The 17,917-nt window shown below is 43.9% G+C and overlaps 5 protein-coding genes across 6 annotated transcripts in view; 2 read left to right on the forward strand and 3 right to left on the reverse strand.

The window, feature by feature from the left end:
* LOC103531106 overlaps positions 1-7,070 on the forward strand; it is a 26,192-nt gene extending 19,122 nt beyond the window's left edge. Inside the window, exon 4 of the mRNA XM_030468982.1 lies at positions 6,401-7,070. Within this exon, the coding sequence (XP_030324842.1) occupies positions 6,401-6,724 (324 nt within the window). The 3' untranslated portion in view covers positions 6,725-7,070. The remainder of the gene's footprint in view (positions 1-6,400) is intronic.
* Positions 1-14,145, reverse strand: part of LOC103531231 (histone H2A.J) — a 25,395-nt gene extending 11,250 nt beyond the window's left edge. The window contains exons 1-2 of one of the 2 annotated variants that reach the window (XM_008496862.2): positions 13,343-14,145; positions 12,465-12,859 (exon numbers count right to left, since the gene is read on the reverse strand). In XM_008496862.2, coding sequence (XP_008495084.1) covers positions 13,732-14,121 — 390 coding nt within the window. In that variant the 5' untranslated portion in view covers positions 14,122-14,145 and the 3' untranslated portion in view covers positions 12,465-12,859; positions 13,343-13,731. Of the gene's footprint in view, positions 1-12,464; positions 12,860-13,342 lie in introns of those variants that run through there. The other variant, XM_030468969.1, reaches the window with a different exon arrangement.
* LOC115600421 (histone H4) lies at positions 7,545-7,952 on the reverse strand. The gene has a single exon (XM_030468980.1). The coding sequence runs from the start codon at positions 7,934-7,936 to the stop codon at positions 7,625-7,627; it is 312 nt and encodes a 103-aa protein (XP_030324840.1). The 5' UTR covers positions 7,937-7,952; the 3' UTR covers positions 7,545-7,624.
* A 302-nt stretch (positions 14,146-14,447) lies between the features above and the next one.
* On the forward strand, positions 14,448-14,871 carry LOC103531242 (histone H2B 1/2/3/4/6). Its single transcript, XM_008496873.2, has one exon. The coding sequence runs from the start codon at positions 14,451-14,453 to the stop codon at positions 14,829-14,831; it is 381 nt and encodes a 126-aa protein (XP_008495095.2). The 5' UTR covers positions 14,448-14,450; the 3' UTR covers positions 14,832-14,871.
* Positions 14,872-15,987: 1,116 nt separating this feature from the next.
* On the reverse strand, positions 15,988-16,914 carry LOC103531249 (histone H1.10). Its single transcript, XM_030468960.1, has one exon. The coding sequence runs from the start codon at positions 16,880-16,882 to the stop codon at positions 16,217-16,219; it is 666 nt and encodes a 221-aa protein (XP_030324820.1). The 5' UTR covers positions 16,883-16,914; the 3' UTR covers positions 15,988-16,216.
* Positions 16,915-17,917: the final 1,003 nt, after the last annotated feature.

The raw sequence follows: 17,917 nt of genomic DNA on the forward strand, positions 1-17,917 counted from the left end.
GTTTTTCCGATAACTGTTGATACTCTTCACCTTAGTAAATCTTCCTTTCTCTGTGTCAGGAACTGGGACTGCAGCAAAATCTGACCAATCAAGTGCCTCGACACACCATTTTCTTTCTCTTCTTTTTCTCACTTTCAGCCATTTTCTATTACTTAACCTCAGAGGGGTAAAAGGGAGGAGGAAAGGTGTATGGGGAGTAGTTATCAGGGAATTAAAATTAATTGCTGCCCTTATTTGTTCATTCACGTATGAATAGTGTTTTTCAGAACAGTTTTTGGTTTTTTTTTAGTAGATGTTTTCACTCGATTACAGGAATGAGACTGAAAACAAACTCATTTGCTGTTATTGTCTGTGATGGCAAGAGATCTATTTATCTAAATGTAAACGTACATATATTTACAACAAAAGTAATATTGAAACGAAGTAAAATAACTGTTTTCAATATTAATATAAGCCAGTGGTTAGACTACTTACATTTCAGAAGAAGTTTGGGTCAAAAATGATGCAGTTTTTTCATATTCAAGAAATAAATTATTTGTAATGACTGAGTCAGGAAACAGATTTCATTGATCTAATATCTATTAGGTTTTTTCTCAGACTTTTTAGTAAATATTATATTGTTTGGACTTGTTCTAAGAGTTGGATGCTTTAACTGTAAAAAAACAACACTCCAGATGAGAAGGAGAAAAGTGTGTAATTTTTCTCACTGAAGATGAAAGACTATGACTGCTAAATTACAATGCTTGAGTCTGAAGTAGTTTCGGGGGTTTAATATATTATGAAAGGATAATTAAATAACTTATAATAGCTCGTCCTACTGGACCAGGCTACCAATTAGGAAGAATTTACTGTCTTGATTTTGAAGTTTGTTACAGCTGTGGATGCTTGTAGTACTGATGTGGAAGGAACAATAATTGTACCTTACACAGTGGGCTTTGCTCTTACCTTCTTATACAAGTGAAGAATCCTATCTGTGTGCATGGTATTTAATCACTTAATTATGAAAGAGTAACTTTAAAAATCTAACAGTGCATAAATGTTCAAGGGAGGAAAAATTCCTTTCATAAGGTTTGAGTGGGAACTAATATCAAGTAGTAGTGGATTCTCCATCCCTGGAGATATTTAAAAAGAGACTGGATGTGGCACTCAGTGCCATGGTCTGGTAACTGCAGCAGTAGTGGATCAAGGGTTGGACTTGATGATCTTTGAGGTCCCTTCCAACCCAGCCAATTCTGTGATTCTATGATCAAGAGTATTAAGGTGAGGTGGTTTTTTTTGTGTGTGGTTTTTGTGTTTTGGTTTGTTTTTTTAGCAAAACTTAATTACTTAATAAATTAATAGACATTTTGTATTTGGTGTAAAATTTGAGGGGAAAAACCTCTGAGTATCAATTAAATCTAATACAAAATAGATTGACTTAGTGCAAGTTTTCATAATTCAAAATGAGAGTGAAAGTTGAGGCTCCTCTGGCACTATTGAAATACAGCAGCACTTTTGTGTTTTTACAGGGAAGCCTGAGTTAGCGAGTGCTGCCAGTGGCTGTGTTCAAGAGCATTGTGCTGACTACCTGAGGACTGAATTGCAGACTTCTGGTGCTTTTCCCTGCATGGTTGTTGGTAACCATGTAATGTGCTTTTTCAGTTTATTTGACTAAGATACTTGGCTCAGACTGTTCCTGGCTATTTTGCCATGCTTCATGAGCGATTTGCAATGATGCTGGTATGATCTGCCCCAAATCATTGCTTGGAAAGAGTATACCTTCTTACTAGTCCAATCAGTAAGATGGAGAATAAGCATTGAGGTCCTGGTAAAATAATTCCTTTCATCAGAAATACATAAAAGAAGAACTGATGGAATCATCTTTGAATTGAATCAGCCCTACTTCATGCTCACTTGTTTCTCAAAAGCTTCCATATGGAAAAAGAAAGAGGAGTTTTTCATTTGAATTACTTAATGTAATGAAAAATATTTTGTGAAGGTAATATGGTGGTTTCTGTGATGCATTTAAAAATTTTAAGATAAATCTTAAACACACTATCACATTTTTTTAATTTGTAAATCCCTTACAAGTCTGTAGACTATTGGTGATAATCCTCAGTGATCACAAAGAGTGAAGTCTGAGCTATATTCTTTCTTATCCCATCTCTTACATTTTCAAGACATGTTTTATCTTCAGCTGGGTAAAGCATCTTTAAGTTTGTAGATGTATAAACATAGTATTCACAACATTATGAACATTTTGTAAGTTTTTATACAATACAGAGGTGAGCTTTAGAAAGTACCATTCATTAGCTACTATGAAGCAATATTCAAATGAATATTCTCAGAAAAGTTGTTACTGAAATAAAAGTGAGTAATTAGTAAGAAGGCAAACTAATCCAGGAACATAATATATAAACCAATACAAACCAAGTTTGAGTAAAAACACCTGGTAGTTGAAAACTGTAAGCTCAATTTAATACTTTGGCCTTTGACAAACTCTTCTATTAAATTCTCTTACAGCATTTAGTTCATTGTAAAAAATGCATTACCCTAGAAGTTCTAAAACTGGATTCAACAAGTATTTCCATGACCTTTTCAAGGTTAGAAAAATATAAGAGAGTACAGACCACAAAAAACTGTAGCAAATACTGCTTGTCAGCACATGAAGTTCATTAATGCAAAAAGTCCAAGATTAAAGTCCCTCTTTAAACTCTTATTATGCAGGGACAGTTATTGCTTATAGGACAGGACTGTGACCAACCACCAGCTGTGCAAGAACTTCTACCTCTCACTGCGGAGTGTCCTACTGTTCTTGGTGACAGTACAGAGCTGCAGTGTGCAGCAGTCTTACAAAAGACATAGTAAATGATGGTGAGCACTTTGCCTTTCTATGACTGCTAAATTTTGAAGCCTTAAGCTGTCAAGAAAAGGTGGTCACCTTTACAACTCATGAGTTTTACAGCTCTCATGAGAGCACAGCTTTGTTAACTGAAATAATGAAATGTGGGGAAAAAAAAATCACATTTGTTGAGACATATAAAAAACAACAAAGGCAAACAAACAATACTAAAAAACAAACAACCACAAAAATAACCCCCCAAACTGTATATTCCCTGAATTCTGAAAACTGGTGGTAGATGCCACCATCAGAAAGAAGAGCAGAAGAATATCTGTAAGTATGGAGTGTGCTAATTATGCCTAGATAGTAGATAATCAATACCTTGTAATACCTACCCACAGCTTGTATAGGACACCCAGACTGTGAAAATGAAGCATAGCATAAAATAAGAAAAAATATAAAGTACAGAGGGAAAAAAAAACCCAAAAAACAAACGGATGAGGAATGTGATGGTTAGTGAGGAATTCCGCTACGGAGGCACCAGTTGGTGAGTAAATTCTAACGGTCCTGGAACTGTTAAAAGTTTGGAGAGAAAGAATAACAGAATTGCTGCTCCTTTCCAAACTGCATAAGAGGCCTTTCAAAGTTTTCTACATTGTAGTTAGCACCTCCCCCTCCCTGGAGACCTGCTGAGGGCTCCTAACAAGCAGTCCTTGTGCTGCCTGTCCCTGCAAGCAATGACTTGTCTGTTTGGAAACTTCCCTGGTGTTTTGAGCCTTTGTGCTTTAGGATGCATGAGTAAAATCTTTTAATTTAAAAGAAAAATTACTTCCTTTCCTCGTATTTTCTTACACTGGCCATGTTAAATGCATTTCAGAATATTTTGTATTTTATAAAACTTGTCTACAGTGTATTGTAAGAACAAGCTGAAATACTGATACTTTGTATTCTCAAGTGTTTTTAATATATTTTTTTAAGATACTAGAACAAAAAAATTAGGGTTACCATTTATCAGATCTTTAAAATTACAGTTGAAAGTCTCCACTAATTCACCAGACTGCCCCATTATAGATGCAAATCTCTGCTATCATACTGTATAGCCCAGCCACCCTCACCCATGTCCCCCAGAAATGTAAACCAGAGCACCAGGACCTTCACTGGGACTTTCCATGAAGCTCCTCAAAGCGTTCACTGTTGTAGAAGAGGCAGTGTTGTAGTGCTCCCTCCTCACATAGATCTCTTTCCATAACTATTTAATTTATCCATAAATGCTATGGGTATCTTAACATTCTGATAAGGGGGCTGCAGTTCCTTGTGGCTTTTGCTTTATAAGCGTGAGAGAGTTCTCTGGCTGGAGGCTGACACACACATACTAATGAATCTATCACTTAATTGCATAAGACTCACTTATGTAAGAATCAAATAGAAAGATGGCTGATGGTGTAGATAAGTGATTAAGCAGAAAAAACTGAGGGCCTCACATATGGTTAAAAAAATAAAAATAAAAAATGATGTGGGTTATGACACTATAGTTCTAGTACCAAAACAGGTGGCAGCCTTAATGATAAAATAGATTTTACCAGTAGCTTTTACTCAGTTCATTCAAGAAGGCTGAAAAGTTTTGAAGAAGATTGTGTGTGGTGAGGAGGGAAATGGGAAAAGAGCTAGAAGATAATGACAGATTTTTAAAGAAGCTGCGCTGCCTCAAGTTTGTGATTGGAAAAATTCATGTAAATAAAATATGTATCTTATAAAACCATAGAAGTTTCTTTTCTGTACATGTGTCTAGTACACTTTCTAGGGGATGTGGAAAGGGTGCTGAAGGGGAAAACCTAGGAGCATTTCTTGACTTGAGCCATTATGATGAATAAAAAAGAAAAAATGCAGGGGAGAGCAGTTGGCTACTGATTTTTTTTTTGTTTGTTTGTTTTCCAAATGGGTTGCATAAAATAATGACAGTGAGGTCGTTTATAGTCATAAGAGCTCTCAGAATATGAAGACTAAGTGCAAGTTCAACACCAACCATACCAAAACAAAATCACTGAAAAATTCTCCAGTAAATTTGATCTTTTAGAATTCTAGAGGGATTATTTCTATTCACTTTAATATCTCTCTTTGAAATAAAAATATTTATTTATAATGTCACAAGTAGTAGAAATCTATGAAAAAATCTTAGCTGAAAAAAACCAAACAAGCAAAACTCACCAAAGCCCCAAACACAGCAAGTACCCCTAAGTTGTTTTTTTTTTTAAATATTTTAAAAATTTTATTAGATTACATTTAAGATCAGTATTATTATTATTATTACTATTATTATTATAATTATCAACTTCAGGGAGTGGAATAAATTTTATTAGTTTGGGCAAGTCTACCATAAAACAAAGAAGTTAGTAATAACATAATAATAATCTCTATTTTTTTGTGAACCATTAAAATGCATGTAGCTGTTATATTCTAATTAAGCAAGGATTTAGCCCAACCATGTGTGTGAGACTATTGGAATAGTCTTTCATCTCCCTTGAGGTGCTGAGCAGAAAACTTGCTTCTCAAGTAGAAAGCATTTTCTGACCACGACTTTGTGACAAGCTTTGTTTCTTACACTCTGTTCTCTTAGTAAATTTCTTTAGACTCCCTACTTTTATAGCAATGGCGAATAATATGTTTGATAGGGTGTAGGTATGACAGATACCTGTCAGGACCTGTGTGTGTGTGTGCCTCTAGCTCGAGAAAACAAAAAACCCGAACAACCCAAACCCACAAAGAACCCAAACAAAAGCAATAATATAAACCTAGCGAAACTGACTGCATATTAATTAACACGAAAAAACAAAAACAAAAGCAAAAAACAACTCCCCAAAATATGCCACATTAAAACACCTCAACAACTAAACTCAACCTTTTTACCGTAGGTATTGAACATTTCCTTCCCCTCTGCTTTTAATCAATAGTAGAAGGACATAGAGAAAGAAACCGCGAGTCGAAGACCACTAGGCTGGAAGGTATTATTTAAATATTACTAAGGAAGGTCTCATTGCAGCCACATGAAAAAATTAACATAATAACTCGAATCATGCAGAGAACAAACTGAACCGGGCGGGGCGGTAGAGCCAGGAACAATATCGGATTGGTCGGATTTTGCCGCAGACCCGCGGGCAAGCTGGAGGGACGGACACGGGATCCGCTCCAGCTACTGCCACTGGAGGAGACCCCAAACCTCCTTCCTTCAGAACAGCGACCCGGGAAGTGGAGCAGGGGAGGGGATGGGAGAATGAAACGGGGCGGGAAAGAAGCAAAAAGAAGCGGAGGCTGAGAGAGGGCAGGGGCTGCCAGGAAGCGGCGCGGCCCGAGAGCGGAGAGGGAAGCGAGGCTGCAGCGCAGCCCCGCCCTCCACAGGCGGAGCCGCCGTCTCGCGGGAAGCCCGTGTAGAGCGCGCGCGGAGCCCGCGCGGAGCAGGTGGGCGGGGCCGAAGGCGGAGACGGCAGCGAGGCCTCCGCCTCCCTTCGCAGTCCCCAACCAGGTCGGATCCAGGGGAATATAGAGCTGCTTCTCGGCACCGGCGGCGTGCAGTGAGGGACTGAGGAGGGTGCTGTCATGTCTGGCAGAGGCAAGGGCGGGAAGGGGCTCGGCAAGGGAGGTGCTAAGCGCCACCGTAAGGTGTTGCGCGACAATATCCAGGGCATTACCAAGCCGGCCATCCGCCGCCTGGCTCGGCGTGGCGGTGTGAAGCGCATCTCGGGGCTGATCTACGAGGAGACGCGCGGCGTGCTGAAGGTGTTCTTGGAGAACGTGATCCGCGATGCCGTGACCTACACTGAGCACGCCAAGAGAAAGACGGTGACGGCCATGGACGTGGTCTATGCCCTGAAGCGCCAGGGACGCACTCTCTACGGTTTCGGTGGTTAAGCTCGCGAGTGTCCAACCTTACTCTGTTAAAAAACACCAAGGCTCTTTTCAGAGCCACCCACAAATTTCACAAAGAGAGCTGCTCATTACTACAGGGAAGCTCTAAATGTTAAAAACTAGTAGTTATATTTCTCATCTGTTTCAAAAAATTCTGTTTCAGGAAACGACCTTCATTTCTTTATATATGTTTAACTCTTAAGCTTGGTAATTAATCACTTGTATGTACTACAGTTCCTTTCAGGGAACTGTAGGGGCCCTTAAATCAACCCTTGTGATTTTTCTTATAAATTTTGGTTTTGAGTTGGTGATCGAGTAGCGTTTCTTACGGCTCTTGTCCTGTGTCTTTTTTACAGTTTTCCTGGAGCCCGTCTTAGGTACAGGGCTACTTAGCCGAGTGAGGCATCGTAGACCGTTTTGTCAGGTTTCCACTATATGCAAACTACACAGCAAATGCAACTTGCCCCTCACTGTAAGACTTCTATGCAAAATAGGGGATTGTAATAGCTCCATTCCTATTGGAGGAAAAGTAATAATATAATTACAGGCACTTCCGTCCTTTAACCGTCACAGATTAGGCGTGGTATCTCCACAGTTGTGCCCTGCTGTTAACAATAGCGGTAGTGCCGTCCCCATTTTAAAGAATTAGGTGAACGCATAGGAGCTGCAAATAGGCTGTTCTGCGGTAAACGATCTCTTGAGACCTTTGAACAGGAACACTTCCTAGGCGTGTATACGTTCCGCTATTTTAAGGCGCATCGATAATGCTTTGTAACTAATTATTGTAATGTTCTTCATAGCAATAGAGTTCGATAAGAAAACAGCTCTCTTTGTGAAATTTGTGGGTGGCTCTGAAAAGAGCCTTGGTGTTTTTTAACAGAGTAAGGTTGGACACTCGCGAGCTTAACCACCGAAACCGTAGAGAGTGCGTCCCTGGCGCTTCAGGGCATAGACCACGTCCATGGCCGTCACCGTCTTTCTCTTGGCGTGCTCAGTGTAGGTCACGGCATCGCGGATCACGTTCTCCAAGAACACCTTCAGCACGCCGCGCGTCTCCTCGTAGATCAGCCCCGAGATGCGCTTCACACCGCCACGCCGAGCCAGGCGGCGGATGGCCGGCTTGGTAATGCCCTGGATATTGTCGCGCAACACCTTACGGTGGCGCTTAGCACCTCCCTTGCCGAGCCCCTTCCCGCCCTTGCCTCTGCCAGACATGACAGCACCCTCCTCAGTCCCTCACTGCACGCCGCCGGTGCCGAGAAGCAGCTCTATATTCCCCTGGATCCGACCTGGTTGGGGACTGCGAAGGGAGGCGGAGGCCTCGCTGCCGTCTCCGCCTTCGGCCCCGCCCACCTGCTCCGCGCGGGCTCCGCGCGCGCTCTACACGGGCTTCCCGCGAGATGGCGGCTCCGCCTGTGGAGGGCGGGGCTGCGCTGCAGCCTCGCTTCCCTCTCCGCTCTCGGGCCGCGCCGCTTCCTGGCAGCCCCTGCCCTCTCTCAGCCTCCGCTTCTTTTTGCTTCTTTCCCGCCCCGTTTCATTCTCCCATCCCCTCCCCTGCTCCACTTCCCGGGTCGCTGTTCTGAAGGAAGGAGGTTTGGGGTCTCCTCCAGTGGCAATAGCCGGAGCATCCCCTCGTCCCGCGGCACCCCCGGCCGGGTCCGTCACTTGTGCTTGCCCGCGATTCTGCGGCAAAATCCGACCAATCCGATGCCGTGGTTGGCTCTACCACCCCGCCCCACCGCTGGTCTCCGCTTCGCGCGTGGGGAGCCTTTGGACGGACGTTTTCTGCGCAGGGTACTCTTTGTTTGCTAGGGCCGTGGTGGCTGCCCGTTTTCTTTGTCTGTCTGGGTACTGCGCTTTCGATAGCTGTCCCCTCCTCTTTTCAGCTTTGTTTGCCTGGCCTGAGCATTAATTTCTTTCATACGTGCACGGAGCGACCTATGTCGGTGTGAGAGGGAGCAGGGAGCGAGGCCCCAGGCGACAGGGAAAATGGTCTGTGAGGGGCTCTTGTGGAATTCGCTTCGGTTTGAAGCACCTGCGAAGGCAACTGGAGGCGACTGCTGGTGACCTCAAGAGGAAGCATCCACCTTTCTCGTCTTCAGCCACCCGCAGCCCTGCAGCGCTGGCCGCAGGGCTCCGGGATCGTTCCCGGTAGCTGCCGACCTCTGAAAGAGAGAAGTGTTCGCCAACGACGATGGATCTAGCAAGCTAAAGAAAATTAAAGATTTAACCAAGATTTCTGTATGACATTTCAAAACCAAACAAGCACCAAATTAATTTTCCTCAAATGAGGAATGCAGAAATTTTGGATTGAATTTCACAATTTTTTCTAATGAACCTGTTATATGTGCTTCTTACAGCTTGTTGGACTCTAAAGTGGAGAAAAAAAAACCCGACAACTTAGTTATGAGGCTATATTATTAAATTTAATGTGTCGAGAGTGTAAACGTTACTTACACACTCAGTATAGAACTTACATGGCTGCCGTACTTGCCAATTGTTGTTATTAGTGTTTTGTGCACTTCAGACATTTCTGCCTTCTAAATATATAAATATCCTGATATATTGTTGAAACTGTACAGTGATTTATATAATTTAATTCCTGAATATAATTTACAGAATTTGGACATCTCCACAATTTCTTGACAAAATATAATTACAAGATTCAATAGAAAATGTGGCTGAGATAATATATTGTTACAGTTATCAAAAAAGTGCATGTCTGGTTTTGGTTTTAAGATTATAATTATCAGTGTGAATTCCATTCTCTTAAAAACTCATATTTTAAACAGTTTAAAGTGAAAGAATTGCCACTCTCTATAGAAACTGAGCAAAGAAAAGTAGCTCTATTTTAGATTATGTAAAACTGTTTATAGATTAAATGGAGGGTTTGTCACTAATGCACCTGCCAAGCTGGTGCCTGATATTACGAGTTGGCTCCACAAAGTTTGCTTTGTTCTTAATTCCCAAAGGTCTGTCTAGATCTGTTTCCTGAGGCATTTATATCATAGAATCATAGAATCATAGAATTGGCTGGGTTGGAAGGGACCTCAGAGATCACTGAGTCCAACCCTTGAACCACCATTGCGGTTGCTAGACCATGGCACTGAGTGCCACATCCAGTCTCTTTTTAAATATCTCCAGGGACAGAGAATCCACTACTTCCCTGGGCAGCCCATTCCAATGCTTGATCACCCTCTCTGTAAAGAACTTCTTTCTAATATCTAGCCTAAACTTCCCCTGACACAACTTAAAACCATGCCCTCTTGTCTTGTTGAAAGTCGTCTGGCAAAAAAGACCAACCCCCACCTGGCTACACCCTTCTTTCAGGTAGTTGTAGAGAGTGATGAGGTCTCCCCTGAGCCTCCTCTTCTCCAGGCTGAACAGCCCCAGCTCCCTTAGCCTCTCCTCATAGGATCTGTGCTCGAGTCCCTTCACCAGCCTGGTTGCCCTCCTTTGGACCTGCTCCAGGACCTCGATATCCTTCCTGAACTGAGGGCCCCAGAACTGGACACAGTACTCGAGGTGTGGCCTCACCAGCGCTGAGTACAGGGGCAGAATCACTCCCCTGGACCTGCTGGCGACGCTGTTCTGGACACAGGCCAGGATGCCATTGGCCTTCTTGGCCACCTGGGCACACTGCTGGCTCATGTTCAGCTTCCTGTCAATCCAGACTCCCAGGTCCCTTTCTGTCTGGCTGCTCATCCTCCTGAATATTAAGGAAGCCTAAAGGAATTACAGGAAATGTTCTAGTGTCTCAGAATCATACTATCTTCACTACTCTTCCTAAGTGTGGGGTCAGTATCCTAGTATAATTTTCCCCTCTATCAATATAACCACTGCAGAACTTGGAAATTCATCTTCTGAAGTATCATGGCAGAAATGGGTGAGGCAGAGGCTGAGAACAGTAGCTTACAGATTAATTATCTTTCCCCAAAGTTTGGAGCACATTTGATATCACTAAATATCATGGCTTCTAGAAGGCTGCCTTGTCTCTAGGTTGCTACATGTGGCCATAGACAGTTTTCCTTAGTGTTCCTGATGGTGATGGTCATTTCTCTCATGGACCAGAAGGCTGTCTTAGACAAAAAGAATTAAAGTGGAAAAAAAATTATTGCTGATTCTAATTGTCAAAGAAGATGATTTTACTGTGACTTGGAGATGTTATTTGGACCAAAATTTATAATCCATTCCCTATCTTATAGGAACTACATTTCTCTCATGAGTTTGGACACATAGTTCTAGGAGTTAAATGAGAAAGCAAATCTCCACGAAGAAAAATATATCTGTAGCTTTTCAAGAGTTCTTTAATTTGGACAATTGCCCTATTTCTACATTAAACTATTAGTAATGGCAAAAAGTGATAGAAAATACTCTTATCTTTTCAACTATGCAGTTCTAATATAGGCCAACCTCACTGAGTTATCCCAAAACATAACTGCGATCTGTAATATTTGAGGGAGCTTGGTTTGAGTTCTTTACAATGTAAAGGTGTGCTGGAAGCAATCGATTCAACTGGGGCACCATATGGTAGTGATTTCCTCTTTCCTACTCTTGTATATGCAAATGGAAGAAAACTCATTTATTTAAACCAGATTTCCTGCATTCCTTCATCCAGTGGAATTCGCTTGAAAGCCAGTGAGTCTTGAATATTAGTAAGTTTACCATCACTCTATCTTTTAAGCCACCTGACCTGTAGGACATTTACATTTGAGACCTTATCAGTGTGACGGCAGCACAGGATTCACAACTGATACAACCACTAATTTAAAAAAAAACAATAAAATCAGTATCACAGAAGGTGAACCTTCTGCTACTGATGAGAGCAGAGATGTGAGTGAAGTAAGAGGTGCTTCAAATAAAATTCTGAAAAACTAATGATTTTCTGGTGAGATGCTAAGAAGAATTTGGAGCAATATGGCTTACCAATGCACTCGGAGAAGGAGAGGGCCATCTCCTGTGACACCACTTGTAGGAGTTTATTTTCCACATTTCCACATGTAGGAGTTTATTAATGAAAAAATCCCACTTTTAGATACAGATAGCCCCACCCCCATGGGGCTTTCTCTGGAATTCCAGTGCTTTGGTCTAGACATGCACATGCATGGTCAGAAAACCAATCATAAAAACCTGCATATAAAGCAGCATGATTATCAAGTTGAGAGAAGTGATGCTTCTTCCCCTCTACCCTACTGAGGCCCCACCTGCTGCATTGCATACAGTTCTGTGGCCCCCAGCACAAGGACAACGTGGACCTCTTAGAACAGGTTGAGAGGAGGGTCAATTAAAAAAGAGGGATGGAACATCCTTCCTCTGAAGCCAGATGGAGTTGGGATTTTTCAGCCCAGAGTAGAGAAGTCTTTGGAAAACTTCACTGCAGCCTTTCAATATAGAAGTGGAGAGAGGGGCTTTTTACCAAAGCCTGTAGTGACAGGACAAGGGCCAACATTTTTAAACTAAAAGAGGGTAGAATTAGGTTGAATATAAAGAAAAAAATGGTTTACAGTAAGGATGGTTAGAAAGAGTCACAGGTTTCCCAGAGATGTTATGGATGCCCCATACCAGGAAACATTCAAGGTCAGTTTGGGTGGGGCTTTGAGCAGGAGGTGTCCTTGTCTGTGGCAGTGGGGGTGGACTAAATGATCCCGATGGTCCATTCCAACCCAAATCATTTTATGATTACAATATTCTGACGCACACATATTCAGGGATCTGTTCTGGAAACTAAACATAGAAGACTTGCACATATTAAAACTGTATTTTTATATTATTCCAATTCTTCAAGAAGAGAAACGTAAGTGTCAGGAGACATGTAGCTGTAGCTTATTAGGGATCAATAAAACAGCACAATTAAAGTATTACAGCATCCACTCATAAACAAAACCCTATGGCACAAATACAGCCCCCATGTCAGAACAGTCTGGTGTTTCAGGCATCTCTCTTCCTTTCTTTCTCTCAACATATTATTCACTGATGTCCCAACTGTGGTGAGACGGTCCTGCATAAAAGCCTCTCTGCTACAGCTTGGGCATGGAGAGGAAACATGCGGAAGGTTGTATCTTCCGTCAGGTAGCAGTTTCCTTCCAGAAGGCCTAGAGCATCCCTCAGTCTTCCCAGGGGATGTGGAGGCCACAGGTGCTGCGCAGGGAGGATATGTGCCCTCAGCACAATGTGCTGCAGGCGTTGGGTGCAGCAGTGATCCCAGTGATTCTGGGATCACACTAGGATGAGGAATAAGGGAGACAGAGTCTCTGATAATTTGTAAGAGTTAGGTTTTAACATTGCCCCCTTGGGTGTCAGAATTATAGAAAATTCATTCAAATGTTATTGCCTACTGCTATGTGATGCAGTAAGAGGAATTGCTACGCACAATGAGAAAATTTAGAAGAGCTGCAAGTTTGAAGATTCTACGTGAAGTAAGAACACAGAACTACAAGGAGTTTCTTTTAGATGGAAACATTCTATGTTGTTGCAGGTCTGACTTGTCGAGGATCTAGATCAAATAAACCATTTTCCCCCTCATGCATTTCTCATTTTAAACCCAAATAGTGTTAAGTGACAATGAAATTTTACATATTTTATAGAACAAAGGTCTATAGAGGAAATCTTTGATACAGTTACATGAATTTGGGTTGAACTCCTGCAGCATCTTCATGTTGCTTAGTTTTCCACTTTGACCCAGCCTTTTAGCTATCTTGCCCTCTCATAGATTTCAATCTCAAGTAAGCCTGCAAAGTCAGAAGAAGTTGAAAACATGCTACTGTTAAACACAAGTTATATACTGACATCATTACATCAGTACTGTTTAGACATTAAAAAAAACCAGGTAGCACCCCAGCTTTAAAACATACCGCAAACACCATTTGTATTCCTATAAAAAAAGACAAGTCTGAGGAAACACCAAAGCAATTCTATGAAAAAAGCAACACAACTCTTTTTTGACCTTGTGGGTGGCTCTGAAAAGAGCCTTTGGGTAATAACGTGTTAAGTCTGAGCTCTGGTGGTTAATCTTATTTACTTTTAGCCTTATGACTTTCAGTCTTCTTGGGCAGCAGCACGGCCTGGATGTTGGGCAGCACGCCACCCTGCGCGATCGTCACCTTGCCCAGCAGCTTGTTGAGCTCCTCGTCGTTGCGGATGGCCAGCTGCAGGTGGCGGGGGATGATGCGCGTCTTCTTGTTGTCGCGGGCCGCGTTGCCCGCCAGCTCCAGGATCTCGGCCGTCAGGTACTCCAGCACGGCCGCCATGTAGACGGGCGCTCCAGCACCCACCCTCTCGGCGTAGTTACCTTTCCGCAGGAGGCGGTGGACGCGACCCACCGGGAACTGAAGCCCAGCCCGCGACGAGCGCGACTTGGCCTTCGCTCGGACTTTACCTCCCTGCTTTCCGCGGCCCGACATAATTTCGGCAAGACAACAACACCTTCCCCTAACACGACTGCAATGAAAGAATTGGCCTGACGCAACGGTGCTTCCCCTTTTATCCCTTCCCTGGGCGGGATCAGCGCTTGGTGATTGGCTGGAAGCACTCATTACTTGTACAGCCAATGACGAGACGGATCGCATTGTGACCAATCAGACGCAAAGACACAGCCCCCTGCGGTAAAGCCCAATCACATTGAACGAGTTTGAGGGACGTTATTTGCATAACTGCCCTATAAATAGCGACGCCGCGGCCATTTTGGGTACCTCAGTTCTTTTTCTGAGAGTGTCGCTTTAGAATTGTGAAAATGCCCGAACCAGCAAAGTCTGCCCCTGCGCCCAAGAAGGGCTCCAAGAAAGCCGTCACCAAGACGCAGAAAAAAGGAGACAAGAAACGCAAGAAGAGCCGCAAGGAGAGCTACTCGATCTACGTGTACAAGGTGCTGAAGCAGGTGCACCCCGATACGGGCATCTCATCCAAGGCCATGGGCATCATGAACTCCTTTGTCAACGACATCTTCGAGCGCATCGCCGGGGAGGCCTCCCGCCTGGCTCACTACAACAAGCGCTCCACCATCACCTCGCGGGAGATCCAGACGGCAGTGCGGCTGCTGCTGCCCGGCGAGCTGGCCAAGCACGCAGTCTCCGAGGGCACCAAGGCTGTCACCAAATATACAAGTTCTAAGTAGAGCATCTCGGATCGTTTGTTTATAACCCAAAGGCTCTTTTAAGAGCCACCTACTTAATCATCGAAAGAGCTTTAACACTTGCATTTTGTTGTGTAGGTTCACAAACATAAAAAGGGAATTTGATTTTGAAATATGCCTTAAATTGGTTGTGGGCTTCATTATGAAGTGAAATATTAGGGTTGTATTATAGATTCAAACTAATGTTTACTGTTACAAGCTTAATCAAATTTATTTTTTAAAGTGATAATACAAATACTGCTGTCCAGTAAGTCTGGTAATGTCCCACTACCTGTAAGGTTTTTTCAACGAGTATAGGTGATGCAGTACATTCTATTGCACATGCCGTCATAAATAAGAAACATAAATAGCTTCCAATCATTACATCAATGTACCCACCGCCAAAAAATTACAAAGGGGGGGAAATAAATAGACTGATAGCTGCTTTTTTTAAAAAAACAAACAACTTTTTGTATACCAATGCAAGAAGCAGCCTTGTTCTGTGAAAAGCTAGAGAATTGAGGACACTTCCGCAGTGGGGTAGACGCTTTGGAAGGGCGAGCTCTCGGGGTATCCATAGTCACGGACCAGTTCTGAGTCCCCAGCACCCTGCCTGCAGCGCGGGCTTTTCAAAAATTCCCAATTGCCCAATAAGCGGCTGCGGGTTCTCCCCTCAGCCAATCAGAGACCGACACGGGATGAGCAACCGGTGATGCCGGTTCCGCGCCGCGATGCTTTTTCGCTCCCACTGGTTGCAGAAGCCCTGGCTGCAAAGTGCCCCGCCGGCAGGGACTCGGGACAGCTGCCCAGCAGAGCTCCGGTTGCGACGCCACGAAGCCGGCAGAGTGCGGGAAAAGACCACCGGTAGCTCTAACCCGACTCCAGCCTCAGCAATCTCCGGAAAAAACAGGGTGGTCAAGCCAGGCAGAAAGCCAGGCCTGCCCCTTGTCAGCGTTACCAGCCGGAAAGATTGTTGCCAAGGAAGCCGAGGACCCGTGCTGGCACTTCCCAGCTACGGTCACTAAGAGGTGTGGCACTCGCACCCAGGCTGTTAGGAACCGCGCTGGTTCATGCACTGATAGAAACCTCCGCCCCCCTACGCAGGCCCTTTAACAGATTCACCCTCTTGCGGTGCATAAAAAACAGCCTTTAGAAAGCGTTTTCCGAGGGAATGTACACTTTTATTTCTCCGAGCCGTAGCGTAACCACGGCCGGAAGTTTCTCGTCCCATCCACTTCACAGACAAAACGTCCCACACAGATAGTGGTGTGTAGTTAGCTCCCCTGCAGACACAGAGCTCGGTGGCGGAGTGTATCAGCCCTTTTTCGGACAGTAGTGGGTGGCTCTTAAAAGAGCCGTTGGGTTTAAGTATATCCACTTTCAACTCTTCACTTCTTGGGAGCTGCCTTTTTCGCCTTGGCTGCTTTCGGCTTCGCTGCCTTGGGCTTGGCTGCTTTAGGCTTCACCGCCTTCGCCTTGGCCGGACTCTTCGCGGCTACCGCTGCCTTTTTCGGCTTGGCCGCCTTAGTCACCTTCTTGGGGCTCTTGGTTGCTTTCTTGGCCGCCGCGGCCGCCGGCTTCTTGGCTTTCTTGGGACTCTTCTTCACAGCTGCAGCCTTCTTGGGTTTTTTCGCAGCGCTGGCGGGTTTCTTGGCCGCCGGCTTCTTCGGCTTGGCCGCGGCTGCACGCTTCTTGGGAGCTTTCTCCTTCACTTCTCCGGGTTTCTTGCTGAGACGGAAAGAACCGGAGGCGCCGGTGCCCTTGGTCTGCACCAGGGTGCCCTTGCTGACGAGGCTCTTAAGCCCCAGCTTGATGCGGCTGTTGTTCTTCTCCACATCGTAGCCTCCGGCGGCCAGCGCCTTCTTGAGAGCGGCGAGTGAGAGCCCCTTGCGCTCCTTGGAGGCGGAGACGGCCTTGGTGATCAGCTCGGTGACGCTGGGACCGGCTGGCTTGCGGGCTTTGGAGCCACTCGCCGCTTTCTTCGGTTTCTTGGCAGCGCCCTTGGCGGCGGGGGCCGCGACAGCGGGAGCGGCGGCGGGAGCGGTCTCGGACATCGCTGCAGAGACTTCTTCCTAATCAAAAGAAAGTAATTGGGCTACAGTAACCCCGATGCCTGAATTTATAGCGAAGCGGTGATCTGTGATTGGTGCTTTGCAGAGCCCGCCTAACTGTTGTCCAGGAAGAGCTTTTCGTCCTCCGAGTCTGTGTTTCTTCCGAGTTATAAATTCATATTTTTTGTAAGATTCGTGCCGCGAAATCACCCCAGTTTTTTCAGGAAGTGAAGAGAAGAGAGTGGACTTTCATTCGGGGGAGTTTCTTGTCGCTGGGAGCCCAGATGAAAGAGAAAAGATGTGTTTAACCGCGAGATGTGAAGCCAGAGAGACCCCGGGAACGGCAAACTTTTGTTTTTCCTTCTAAATTAAAATAAATCCCATTGATAAAAAGTCTCCCTCGTAATGCAAACTTAATCTTTAGGGGGTTTTCTCCAAATTAGGATAGAAATTGAGGGAGCAGCTTCAGTATTTTTGTCGTAAATCGATTTCAAAGAGATGGAAGTAACACAATTTCATGGCTGAGCTTTGAATATGGATAAATATTCGGCTCGCTTAACCATATCTTTAACTATTAAGGATACAGTATTTCCACACAATTTTGTGTTTTGTGAAACTAAGAGGCCGGCAGAGAACTATATACACTCCTGAAAAGTGTCAGGAACTTTCCAGGGCTCTGCATTTTTTGTGATGTTCTGTAAGTGAATAGCAAGATTTTGATGTTTTTGCAACTAGGTTTTATGAAATGCAGCTATCAATGCCTAATGAATGCATACAAATTCCAAATAAACGGCTAATTTAATGCTTCCTGATTTTCAGTAGTGTAAGATATTATTATTTAACACTCGTTGAGGAAGACGTAGGGGAAAAATGTTCAACAGGTATAGATACACTAACATGTATCAATGCTACTTAAACATTAATGGAGTTGGCTGAAGTCTCGGTTGTCCCTATAAAATTAAAGAGTATGGAAATCTGGCTGCATGAACAGCATGTCCCATCTTCAATGTTACTGTTTAATATTTGGACACAGATTGT

The sequence above is a fragment of the Calypte anna genome, chromosome 1 (assembly GCF_003957555.1).
Source record: "Calypte anna isolate BGI_N300 chromosome 1, bCalAnn1_v1.p, whole genome shotgun sequence".
Lineage (NCBI taxonomy): Eukaryota > Metazoa > Chordata > Aves > Apodiformes > Trochilidae > Calypte > Calypte anna.